This window comes from Bidens hawaiensis, unplaced genomic scaffold (assembly GCF_021521415.1).
Source record: "Bidens hawaiensis isolate Kalapana, Puna unplaced genomic scaffold, B.hawaiensis_p1.1 tig00022546_1, whole genome shotgun sequence".
In the NCBI taxonomy this organism is placed as follows: domain Eukaryota; kingdom Viridiplantae; phylum Streptophyta; class Magnoliopsida; order Asterales; family Asteraceae; genus Bidens; species Bidens hawaiensis.
Window position 1 is genome coordinate 207,239 of NW_027493517.1, and position 14,079 is coordinate 221,317.

Below are 14,079 nucleotides of genomic sequence, written 5' to 3' on the forward strand. Positions count from 1 at the left end.
GTTAAAGAACTAATTCCATTTACATGGTCAGTTCTAAGTTTCAACCATTTATACGTACTTCAAATCAACGACACAAGTTGATTTCTTCGGTTTAGATGGTTTGGTCAATTTCACGGGTTAATATTAAGGGTTCAAAAACACGGAGATAAAGTGAAATGCACCTTATGTTGAGTGTTGTACAAGTGACTTTCGAAAATAACAAACACATAAAATCAACCAAAGATTTATTTGAAAATGAAACTAATGTAAATAGTCAATTTATAGTTACCAAGACATTTAATTAATCTTTGAAACTCTTTATTAACACGGAAAGATGAACAAACAAACTAATAAACAAATTGAATATAATCTTGGATGTATATTAGAAAACTATATAATAATAACATCACATATCTCAGTCAGATAATGGGCATTTAAATATTCCCATTAACTAATCATCATCATCATGATCAATCTAATAATTATAAATTCATCTCTCTCATTCAAACCCTAACATTATTCTCTCATTTTCACTAATTCTCCAAAAAGATTCAAACCCATTATCAAATTCAAATCTCAGCTTCTTTGGTTGAGAAATCAGAGATTTCTCTCATCAAGAAACACTTTCTTGATTAATATTCTTGAAGTCTTGTACTTTTATTGTATAAGTTGGTCAATAATAATATTAATAAGAATAATGAAGAGCAATTTTCAAGGTGATTTAGCGGATATATTCCGGCCAGGAAGTGTGACTGATCATCCTCCGGGAGTGTCAGATCATTGGAACTACTTTGATGATCAAGAAACACAGATGATCCAAAAGTCAACAGCAAACCATGATATTATACATGATCATCAGGGTTTTGGTCAACCCTTTACAAGTCTTCTTGAAGATCCATTTATTATTAATGAAGGGATTAATATTACATCATCAACTCCATGCTTCTTTGGAACAACAACAACTACTACAAGTTTGAATGAAAATAATCATAAACCATTAGGGTTTGATGATAATAATAATAATAATAATAATAATAATAATAATAATAATAATAATAATATATTCTCAAAGATGCTGCAGATTTCATCATCATCAAATGGTGCAAAGAGTGAGATCATGACATCTACTTCTAATTCTAATTGTTCTTCTTCATCTAAAAGAAGTTTGCTGGAAGCTTCCACCACCTCGTTACAGATCTCATCACCGCGAAATCCGGCCATCAAGAGAAGGTAAATTATATCTATATAAACCTCCACACCTTGTTGCATATTTTAATTAATTCTTTCTTATTGGAAACTGCTTCAATGAATTAAATATAAATAAATGTATACTATGATATAATATTAATATGCATATTGCTTCATTACTGATCATTACTCCTATATAATTTTTTACCTCGTTTTTACAACTTCTATGATATTTTTTTTAATCTTTGATCACGAGTCTCTTGTATTATACAAGTTGATCTTACATATTATGTACATGAATCACGCACTCAATTTATGCTTAAAGATCGAACTCATAAGATCGAATAAATTAAACTTATTGTAGAAGTGTTTGCAGAGTTTTTGAGAATAATCATATTTAGCTGAAATTAATTTTTGCATAATTACATTTGTTTGATAGCATTTTGAGCATAATCATATTTATTTGATATTAATTTGAGCTTTTAATACCGTATATAATCATTTGTTTGATATCATTTTGAGGTTGTATCTGGACTTGCTCGCTAAAAGACAGATCATTAAATAAAAACCATTAAAATAGTTAAAAAGTTCATGAAAACCACTCTTAAACAATAAATGTTTACTTTTTTACATTTCTGAAAAGAGTTCAGTGGGTCGTGCACAGTAATTCAACGACGCCGAAGAGCGATAACTTTGTTTTCAATATGATCGATTTTGCTATTTAAAAGAGGGTAGCGGCGCAACTTGTTGCTCGCTACTCTCTATTGTAATCAGATCCTTTTATTTTATGAATATTTTGAAAGGTAATATTAATAATAAAAAAATATAATTAATATTTTCCAAAACCATACATATATAGCTTGTATAATCTACATATATATGCTCGTATTATATACATATATGTAATTTCGCGAGCTAGATTTATATATGTTTTTCACTCTATAACGTCCTTAATTATAATTGAAAAAATAAAAATAAAAAAATTATTGATTGGTAGAAGTTATTGTGATTTTGAAGTTAAAAATAAGTTTTCATTGAATATCCCTATATAAATGTTTCGTTTTGTTATAGGTTTTAAAACTCAAAAGATTCTGTGCAGTGCATGTATTATTTTACAGCAATATATATCATACTTATTTATTATTTATTTTTTTTATTTGATATTATTTAATTGATTTTAATTTCTTCTTATAATTTTTTTCCTAGTTTCATTAAATTGTTTATATAACTTTGTCTTTTTCATAATTAATGACTCAAAAATAGATCGTGGGGATGATACTTTGTTTAAGCAATTTTTAATTACAACTGTCATTATTTTAATTTGTATGATTTGCTTAGACTCGAGTCTTAACTTATTGATGCACAAAAGACAGATCATGTGGATCTACATTTTGTTAGGGTAAACGTCTACTCTATAATCTATACATAGACTTAGTTGTATCTTTTAAAATAATTTAGAGAGTGAATTACATGAACATATAGTTTCTCTAATTAACTGAAAAACATTTGAATCTCACGGTCTCTTAACTATATTTTTTCAATGTTTTTCACGTCTTATGAGAAAATAGATTACAAGGTACCAACCATTTTTTTTTCTTTTTTGAAAAAAACAGCTTTGGAATTTTTGTTTCGCTTTAGGCCCTTAAAATGGTTAAGTCAGCCCTAAATATATCCAACCCAACCCATGTCCCCTGTACAACGGAAAAAAGTCTTAGATTTTGGTAGATGCACACGTACAACAACTCTTTCACCTCGATCATAACACGAAAACCCTCCTAGATTTTGGTTTGATTTCAAAATGCGTCTATATTCATGCCTACATGTTTGTCTATACGTGCTTATCCGTATTCTCCAATGTCTTTAATTTCCTCATGTTCGAATATGGATCGATATCATTAACTGTGTTTGTTCATGTGTTGATTTTTATTTAAAGTTCGTATTCGGGGCCAGAGGATTGGATGTTGTCTTCATATAATTGAACAATTTGATCATGTTTTACAAACGTTTTTTTCTATATAAATGATTATTTAAAACAATCTGATTGTGGGATTTGAAGTTGAACAGTTGTTGTTAATATGTCATATCATGATTGAACATGAAATAACTGTCTCCAAACAGGACCCCCACATGTAATGGAATTTTCAGATTTAATAATAACCTTTTTATTTTACATTTTTGTTATTATTATATTTCAATCATACTAGTTTTAGGGATCATTTTATTTTATACATTAACTATATAAATATAATATGATTAGACATCCGAGTTGACATAATTTAAAGTAGTGTTCAATTCAGCAAGGTTTTTGGTTCTTAACTAAAATATGATGTTGTCCTTGCATTGTTGAGTCCAATTTGTTAACAATATAATGACCATACGAGAATTATATTGTTGAGTCAACTTTGTTAATAATATGATGTCGTCGTTACACTTGAGTAAAATATACAATTCGAATCAGTATGGTTCAAAGCGCATTACACAATAAGTGATATTTTGTGATATTTTGATATATTTGTTGTTCCAAAACGTGTTGTTTCGGATATGCAATTATCATTTGGTTGTTGGTTTTAGGGTTTGTTACAATTGAAAACTTACCATGGTTCGTTATGACTGAGATGCAGGAAGAGCCAGGCGAAGAAAGTGGTGTGCATACCGGCACCCACACCTGTAAATAGTAGACCAACAGGTGAAGTAGTTCCATCGGATCTTTGGGCATGGAGAAAATATGGTCAAAAGCCTATTAAAGGTTCTCCTTATCCAAGGTACATTATATATATATATATATTCTCTAATGCACCCTTCTATTTAACTTATTGCAAAACAAATAAATACAATTTTGATTAAACTTTTATAGTTTATGTCAACTATCTAATTAGATTTTTTTTATAAAAATTATCTAGCTAGTTACATATAATACAGCTGCCTCTTAATCAAATATAGTTGTAAAATCATTGTCATTTGACATGCCTTTATCGACGAAAAAGTCGTTGGTGGTCTCTTGGAGAAGGTACACGGAAAAGTGGGTGGGTAAAGGATTCACTGAGGATCACCAACATGGTTTATCGATGAATTGCCTACGAATTAATGACACCAGGCAAGGTCAAATAGTTGACAATATCATGAAGGGATTAACTGATTTGACCTATACGTCGCTGATCACTAGGGAATTACCTAATTACCCAACAACTATTATATATACACACACGTGCGCATGAACACACACACACTTTTACATACATATATAACAACAATAATAACTGTACTCGGTAAAAGCACACCCATAACATAGAGATAAGCAAATCATACCTTAATTTCATTGCTTACTGAGAGGTTACATATATGCACACACATGCCTACATATATTGGGGTTTAGACTATTTTAACTTGTGTCAATGAAAGTTAAATTCTTGAGTGTAAGATTAGATGCATATACATATATAATACTTATATTACGCATTCAACCTTAATAAAAACAAAGTAATATAGTGAATACTATGTAGTATTTGCGTACATTTGTCCTACTTATAGTAATAGTTATACATAAAAGAAACACTTAGATTTGTATTGGGTTTGAACCAAATACAAATGAAATTAACGTGCTAATTGTGAGAATCAAGTAGAGAAATCTACAAAGAGAGTAATTATGCAAACTTATGTAATTACTCTATGATGTAATTAAATAATTACTCTACTTGTATATATAAAAACTCTACTTTATTTTCACAGTTAGCACGTTAATTTTATTTGTTTGTTAATCTTCCCCGATTTGTATAACTACATGACATACTATGTGTATAAATAGGTGAAAATAAATAAATAGCAGTACGTATATGCAAGATGTATATATGTGTGAACCCTCGGATGGGCAAAAGTGAAATTGCACTAATTTTGACGTTATTTTACTAATCTTGTGAAAATAACGTTAAAAGTGACGGAAGGTTAATCAAGCATCATGTGGTGGCGTTGATAGCCGAAAGACAAGGTACATGCACCAATCTACCGGTGTGCCGATGGTTGAGTGTTATGTGCCTTATGTCCAAGGCTTGATGCAAAACTACTATCGAGCCAGGGGTCTCACTGGAAGCAGTCTCTCTATTCCTACGGGGTAGAGGTAAGGCTGTTTACATCTTACCCTACTCAGACCCTACCATAACTTTGTTATTGGTGAGATATACTGAGTACGATGATGATGATGATATGCATGATGTGTGAAATAATCTATGCTACTAGCTAGCTACTTTTTCTTGCACTTATTTAGATATTTCTTTGAAGGGAAATAGATTTTTATTCGTTTGTTGCCCAACAAACGTAATATAGAGGAATATTGAAGAAATAGCCACTTGTTACAAGTACAATATGATAGAGGTGTTACAATATATAATAAAGTTATTAAAAAGGTAAATTTATAATAATACTTTAAGAATTAAGAGTCACTGTAAAAACTCAATAATAATAAACAAAATATTATATCACTTGCTATAATAAACAAGTGCAATATCTATAATATATATAAAAGAAAACCCTAAAATCATACGTGTCGCGAAACCCAAATAGCTCCATTTTCATCAACGGGTTTGCTTACAAATAAAAACAGTACATGATGGAAAATGATATCGATGTCTAACAAAAGCAATTTGTTCTTTTCAATCTTAATGTATTGTTCCTCTCTTTTATGGAAGCCTATCAGATTACTTGATTTTTAAATGAAGACCTCTCATTGATTTAACCCAAATTCATGGGTATGGGTCTTACTAAAACCAGATAGCTCTTAAACGGGTTATAACATCTCATTAAATTAAAAATTAATCTTACAAATTATTTGATATGAAAATCCTATAAAATAGGGATATACTAAAATTTAATATCCAATTTAAAAAGAAAAATATATTATTAATCTACAAGATAATATATATAAAAGAAAACCCAAAAATCTTATGTATCGCGATGTGGTCGCTCCCCCTTTTTATGGAAGCCACCAAATTTCTTGATTTTTAAATGGAGGCTTCTCATTGATTTAACCCAAATTCATGGGTATAAGTCTTACCAAAACCAGATAGCTCTTAAACGGGTTATAACATCTCATTAAATTAAAAATTAATCTTACCAGTTATTTGATATGAAAATCCTATAAAATAGGGATATACTAAAATTTAATATCCAATTTAAAAAGAAAAGGATATTAATTAAAATTAACAAACAATTTTATAGTAAAAAACATAAGCAGGTCACGGGTCATCAAATCCAGATAACTTTTAAACGGGTTATAACATATCATTTATTTATGAAACCATTTCATCATCAAACCCTAAGTATATTATTAACTTTCTTACAATAAAGAAAATTAAAATCCAAAAAATAAATATTAAAAAACGAAAAATGTAAAACAACCATTCTCTCAAGCCATCAGATTACTTTATTTGTAAATGAAGGCTTCTCACGCATTTGACCCAAATTCACGGGTAAAGGTCTCACCAAACCCAGATAGCTCTTAAACGGGTTATAACATCTCATTACATTAAAAATTAATCTCATCAAATATTTGATATGAAAATCCTACAAAATAGGAATATACTAAAAATTAATAACCTATTTTATTTTAAAAAAAAATATTATTTATAATTAAGAAACAATTTTATAATAAAGAAAATAAACGGGTAATGGGTATCACCAAACCCAGATAGCTTTTAAACTTGATTATAACATATCATTTATTTGTGAAACCATTTCATCTCAAACCTGAAGTATATTAATTATTAACTTTCTTACAATAAATAAAATTAAAATCTAAATATAAATATATAAATATTCAAAACGAATAATGTAAAACAACCCCCGTAATATGAGGGATAAAATCTAGTAATTAATAAACAATTTTATAGTAAAAAACATAAGCAGGTCATGGGTCAACAAATCTAGATAACTTTTAAACGGGTTATAACATATCAATTATTTATGAAACCTTTTAACCATCAAACCTTAAGTATATTATTAACTTTCTTACAATAAAGAAAATTAAAATCTAAAAAATAAATATTAAAAAACAAAAAATGTAAAACAACCATTCTCTCAAGTCATCAGATTGGTTTATTTGTAAATGAAGGTTTCTCACGCATTTGACCCGAATTCACGGATGAAGGTCTCACCAAACTCAGATAGCTCTTAAACGGGTTATAACATCTCATTATATTAAAAATTAATCTCATCAAATATTATGAAAATCCTATAAAATAGGGATATACTAAAAATTAATATCCTATTTTATTTAAAAAAGATATTATTTATAATTAAGAAACAATTTTATAATAAAGAAAATAAACGGGTAATGAGTATCACCAAACCCAGATAGATTTTAAATCAGATTGTAACATATCATTTATTTCTGAAACCATTTTATCATTCAACCTCAAGTATATTAAGAATTAACTTTTTACAATAAATAAAATTCAAATCCAAATATATGTATATAAATATTAAAAACGAATAATGTAAAACAACCCCCGTAATACGGGGGATAAAATCTAGTTTAAGAATATTTATTGGCGAAAGAACTTCTTCTTTCTCTCTACTCCGATCTAGGACGTCTCCGTCTTTCTCTTTCCAATTCGTCTCTTCATCTTTCACATTTTCTTATATGATCGCAAGGAGGTGTGGATCGTTAGAAGCCACATATAGAGCACCAGCTCTCTCTTCAGAGCCTTCGCATACACTTTCAGCCATGTCAGCGCCATCTAGGCCATGGACCTCCGCACCCCGTTGCGGTTGGTCAACATCTGGCTGATACTGATTTCATGCATGATGCATAGATTTTTTTTTATGGACTTTTATTTTTATTTTCTTAAATTTAACATGTTTTGCATTTCCATATAAGCAACCTACTTATACACAATGTAGGTTATTCTTAGTGGCGGATTTATATATGCCTTTATTATAAATTAAGAATATGATTATTTATTTTATTTTATTTTTTTTTGATAGCCAAATAACTATTATTTACAAACCACCTCAAGTGGTCGAACCCCTGACTACCACTTTAAAATTAAACCATATTTACCGCCATATCAAATGGTGCGGGTTAACATTTAAACATTAAATTACCTATAACTAATGTCTTTATCTAGTTGGAGAGTCGGTTGGCACGGAAAATGACTTGCATGCATATTGCCTTAGAAAAATATTTGGTTACAAGACTTAAAGACACATGAAACATATCAACGGAAAAAATGGATGAAACATATAATATTCAAGTCATGTGTTAAATAGTAAACGAATAATTAATACAGATTTTTAGAGACATGGTTTAGACATGTATCGTATTATTCGGCTACCATTTAACTTGAAGTCAAGGGTGTTAAGTTAAAATATATATACACACATTCATACAAAAGAAAATTAGGAATTTTTTTTTAAATTACATTGTTTTAATATGGTGAAATAAATATTTTTGTGACAATTTTCAGAGGGTACTATAGATGTAGCAGTTCAAAGGGTTGCTCAGCAAGAAAACAAGTCGAAAGAAGCCGAACTGACCCCAACATGTTGGTCATCACCTACACCTCCGAACATAACCATCCATGGCCGACACAAAGAAATGCGCTAGCCGGTTCCACTAGAACCCCACATCCACCAAAGACCGCTAGTGAACCCTCAGAACAACAACAACAACAACAACAACAACAACAACAACAACAGCAGCAGCAACCGCAAAAAGAAAGCATAGAAGAGGAAGGACCAACTCTACTAGGAGGTGGCATACAAGTGAAAGACGAATTACAAGTATTGGAAGAAAGTTTTCCTCAAGATTACCGGCCAGAGTTGCCCGATGATGGTGGCATTGGCGGCCAACGGGATGATTTTTTTTCGAGTTTAGGAGAGATTGAGGTTGATCCTATAAGCATGATGTTGAACCATGGTTTCTTGGGTGGTGATGAAGAAGCAGAAAATTATAACAAGGATTTGGATCCTTTTGGTTGAAACTAATTAATTTTCCAATTTGGATGAATTCATTTGTCTAAAGAAATATATTTATTTGCTAATTTCTTGGTGTTTGTAATATCATGAGTAAAATATATATTTTTTATTTTATTAAATTGATTGGTTAATCTTAAGTATTTTTATATTTTAGTGTTTGATGGTATATTGGATTTTAATAGCTCAAACTATGAGTTATCTATACTATATAATAAATAAAGGTTTCTTAATGCCACATGGCATCACACAAGATAGCTTCTTGAAAAAATTTCTCACCTCTCTCTTATTAAATACATTTCTATTTCTTATTAATAGTTTATATTTATCTTTTTTTTTCTTTTTAATCTATTATTTATTCTTTTTAATAATTATTTTTTAATTTAAAAACTTTAATACCAACATAAATACATTATTTAGTTTTATATAAATATATTGTATTGTTATGTGTTTTATCATCTAAAGTTGGAAGTAAAAACAAAACAAAACTACTAATTTTGATATGAATGTTAAAATTACAAATATTGTATGCAAAAAAATAGAGATTTATGAATTTTCAACAATTTTTTATTTGCATATTATGTAATGTGTAATTTATTCTACCATATATTATATCTTTTGAACATATTTTTTTATATCATATTATTATTTAAATAAATTTATTTACTATAACTCATGTTTTACACGGGTCTTAATGCTATATGTTATTACACATGAGTGGTCCTTATATATTTTCCACCTCTCTCTCATATTAAATTTATATTTCCTTTTCTTATTAATAGTTTCATACTTTATTCTTTTTTCTATTTGATATGCTATTTTCTCTTTTGATAATTATTTTCTGGTTTAAAAAATTTAACACCAACATAAATATATTATTTAGTTTTGTATATATATATATATTGTATTAGTTATTAACATTAAGCTTTTATAAGTAATGAATTTTCACGTTGATTTAGATAAAATAATTAATTTCAAATTGCAAAGAAAGAAATTTTAACTTTATGTTTGTTTTGCAATGAAGATTAATAAAAGCTAAGACCAATTGCTTTAGATGGTTTGTTTGGTTTTTAAATAACTTGTTTTAACACATGGTCATTTATGTGTTTCGTTATCTAGAGTTGAAACCAAAAATAAAGTGAAACTACTAATTTTAATATGAAGGATAAAGTTGTAAATTAAATTACAAATATGTATACAAAGAAACATTTAGAGATTTATGAATTTTTAACTTTTTATTTCCATGTTGTGTATTGTATAATTTGTTCTACCATATATTATATGTTTTATAGGTTGAACATATTTTTATATTTCACATTATGCTATTATTTAAATAAATTTATTTATTTTTAACCCGTGTTCTAAACAGGTACCTAACCTAGTATATCCAATAGACCATCCTAGTCTAATGGATAAGTAATTATGTTTGTCCAAAAGAAACAACACTTATATACGTTTCTCACAATCATAATGTTGTCGAAGATTATTTTCGAACAACATAAATGAAAGTTCATAACATTTTTTTTGAAAAGTGAAAGTTCATAATATAGTAGTTACTTTTCCAATAAAGTGAGATTATCTTTAAGAACGAAAGTCAAAGTCATAAATGCTATTGATTAAATTGTTACCGCGGATTATATAAGTATATAAGCAACAACATTTAGTTTAAATATAAAAATATAAAAATCATTAACATTTTATGTGTGTGTTTTTGGGACATAAAAACAGTGAAAAGATAAAGAGAGTCCCACATTCCCACACATTGGTTTGATGGGAATAACATAATTGGAGTGTTGATGAGACCGAAAGTTTTGAGGAACAGTTGATGCAAAAGCTCATCAAAAAGTTCGGTGTAAGATGCAATTCACTTGTACAAATCACTCATACGATTGTTGACGAGATTATGCGGGTTGTGCCTTTATCTTGAATTGAGCCAAACTCGAACTTACAAAATAGCCTGTGATTATAATATTAGTCATTGATTAGACAATTATAAAATTATTGACAAGATTGTTATGGGTCATGTTTTATCTTGAAATGAGCGAAACTCGAACTTATAAAAATAGTTAGTGATGAATTGATGATAGCACCAATCATTGTTTAGACTTTGTTTTACTTAAATAACTAAAGTCCGACTTATATAAAAGTCCATGATTATAGCCTTAATCATTGTTTAGACTTATCTATAAAATATTTGTTCCCAAATGGACATTCTGAGGGGTAAAATGGTGTATTCCTCAACCAAGTAATTGTTGGTTCAAATCCTGCGAACTGCAGTTGTGATGATTTTTAGTAAAGTGTAAAATTGAAAGTGTGTGTATGCGGGCTCACCAATCAAAAAAGAAAATCAATAGCGTATTCGACTTAAGGTCGGCTTTCGTTGTGATCATTTACATATTTGAAACAGTCCAAGCTCGAGCTAAGGAGCTAAGTCTAAAGAAAGTCAAGTGAAGTTGAGTTCGAACTTGGCTCAACTTGTTTACAATCCTGAAACCATAAGAAAGTTAAGAATTAGCACCGTCCACTTTTTATGATTTAAACTAGTGCTTGACTGATGTAATTGGGTCAAGACATGAACTGAACTCAATGCGGTCGGGCCAGCGCCCATTAACATCTGAGCATAAGCAAAGCTTCAGTCAAATTAAGGTTGATAAATGGATCTGATTTGGGCTTGATAACCCCAACCGAGCCCAATATCTTTAAAAATAATTATCTTACAAGCAATACAAGATTTTCATATGACATTCAACCAGCATACCCACATAAGCTTCAAACTCATCAATTTTCTATTTATATAATTTTCACACGTTAATTTGATCATTAATTTAAACACTAACTACTAAGTTGAAGAAAGTTTCAAAATAAAATGTTATAATTATCATTTATTGAGTAATAAAGACAATTAATTGTTTTCATTATTATTTTTTTAAATTTTAAGACTTTGTTATTTTATTTTTATTTTTGGATTTGGGAAATTATTTATGAACGTTTGGACTGGATATATGGATTGAAATGGTGGTTTAAGTCGCGAGATTTGGATTATATTGTTGCTTTATTAAACACGTGGTTTAATAAAAATTATAATTATATCAAATTGTTATAGTCATATTTTTAGCATTTTTTATGTTGTGTACTTAAATGTTTTATTATTTTAATAAAAATAGTTTTTGTAACACACAGCTTATGTTACAGCATTTACATGTTTACGTTTCATAGTTTACAACATATGACTTTAGCAGATGATTAAGCTTTAACTAATATGTCATTTTTGTTTCATAGTATAAGTTAGAAATATATTGCATAACTTAGAATTACATTTTAAATTGTTATCTTTCTCTATTTGTCTTTGTATGTTGGGCTCTTTTAATTAAAATAATAATCTGATAATAATAATAATAATAATAATAATAATAATAATAAGGAAAATTAGTTTTTATTGGTGCTAACTATTTCATTTTTGTCGGCGTTGGTCCCAACTTTAACAATGGTTTCTTCCACCAGTCCGCGACTAACGGAGTACTAACTCCGTTATGTTTTTTCTGATGTATCCATCTGAGTTGTCAAAAAAATATTACGTGGCAGCCACCTCCCAACACCACCGTCCCACCGCCACCCCAACCACAACCGCCCAACGCCGCATCAGCATCGCCGTCGACCTCTCCGACGAGTCCGCCTTCGCCGTCAAATGGGCAGTCGACCTCTCCGACAAGTTTGCCGACGAGGTCGAATATGAGAATGTGTTTGTACTTAACTTATTACATTCTTATATCATCCCAACACATCCACCAAATTAAAACCAAACTCTCCGGAGCTTCAACAACCATTCCCTCAATCGAATAAGAGCTATGCAACGACTACGATCAATCGGAGGTAAATCATTGCCTAATTCATCCACACTTTGTAAATCCACACATTTCCAAGGCCCCAAAGTTCTTCAGAAAAGTTAGATGTGTTCGTAAATCAATTTGTTCTGTTGGGTTTTTTCTCGAATTAAGAATTAATTGCATTATTTGTAGCTTCCGTTAGGCAATTTGACATTAGAACTGTCAAATTTAAGGTTGACTCTTCGCTGTCGGTGTCAATGTCTGCAATTGATAAGTCAACGGAGCCCCAGTCAGCGCCGTAGAGGACGGAGGTGGGCCTGACGTGGGTTAAGATGACGACGTCGCCATGACGGAGGTACTGGTTGACGGCCCATATGATGGCGAAGGCGGACGGCGTTGCCGGGACGGAGGTAATGGTTGATGGCCCATTTGAAGGCGAAGGCGGACTCGTCAGAGAGGTCGACGGCGATGCCAATGCGGCGTTGGGCGGTGGTGGTGGGGGTGGCGGGAGTGGCGGTGGGACGGTGGTGTGGGGAGGTGGCTGCCACGTAACATTTTTTTGACAACTCAGATGGACACATCAACAAAAACATAACAGAGTTAGTACTCCGTTAGTCACAGACTGGTGGAAGAAACGAATGTTAAAGTTGGGACCGTTGCTAGCCAAAATGAAAGTTGGGACCAGCGCCGATAAAAATGAAATAGTTGGGACCAATAAAAACCAATTTTCCTAATAATAATAATAATAGATTATCTGACGTTTACAATTCATTAAAATGTATATAACACACGCGCACGCACACACACACATGTATATATATGTGTGCATATGTGTGTGAAGTTTTATATATTTTCCGCCCATGTGTAACACGGGATCTTAACCTAGTTGTTTCAATATGTCAAAACAAGATTCAGTCTTCTCAATTTAGTTTTAAACATTACAGTATTACACAGTGAAAAATCATATAATTTTAACATATATATCTGGTGTGGCATTCTCAAAACTCTAGAATATCTATAATATATTTATATAGTCTTTTAACTGTTTTCTCATTATAAAATTTGAATAAAACTCAGTGTCGAAAGCATAACACAATATATTGAACACATAATCTGCTAAACA

General features: G+C 30.1%; 1 protein-coding gene across 1 annotated transcript; it reads left to right on the forward strand.

The window, feature by feature from the left end:
• The first annotated feature begins 676 nt into the window (after positions 1-676).
• LOC143565839 (putative WRKY transcription factor 14) lies at positions 677-9,138 on the forward strand. The gene is made up of 3 exons (XM_077052696.1): positions 677-1,209; positions 3,789-3,929; positions 8,625-9,138. The coding sequence occupies exons 1-3, from the start codon at positions 677-679 to the stop codon at positions 9,136-9,138; spliced, it is 1,188 nt and encodes a 395-aa protein (XP_076908811.1).
• The last annotated feature ends 4,941 nt before the right edge of the window (positions 9,139-14,079 follow it).

What these genes read in the sequence shown, in the direction of transcription:
- LOC143565839 (XM_077052696.1), top strand. Translation starts at nt 677, where the DNA reads ATGAAGAGCAATTTTCAAGGTGATTTAGCGGATATATTCCGGCCAGGA. An exon ending in AATCCGGCCATCAAGAGAAG is followed by an intron (nt 1,210 to 3,788) that starts GTAAATTATATC and finishes ACTGAGATGCAG; the next exon opens with GAAGAGCCAGGCGAAGAAAG. An exon ending in AAAGGTTCTCCTTATCCAAG is followed by an intron (nt 3,930 to 8,624) that starts GTACATTATATA and finishes GACAATTTTCAG; the next exon opens with AGGGTACTATAGATGTAGCA.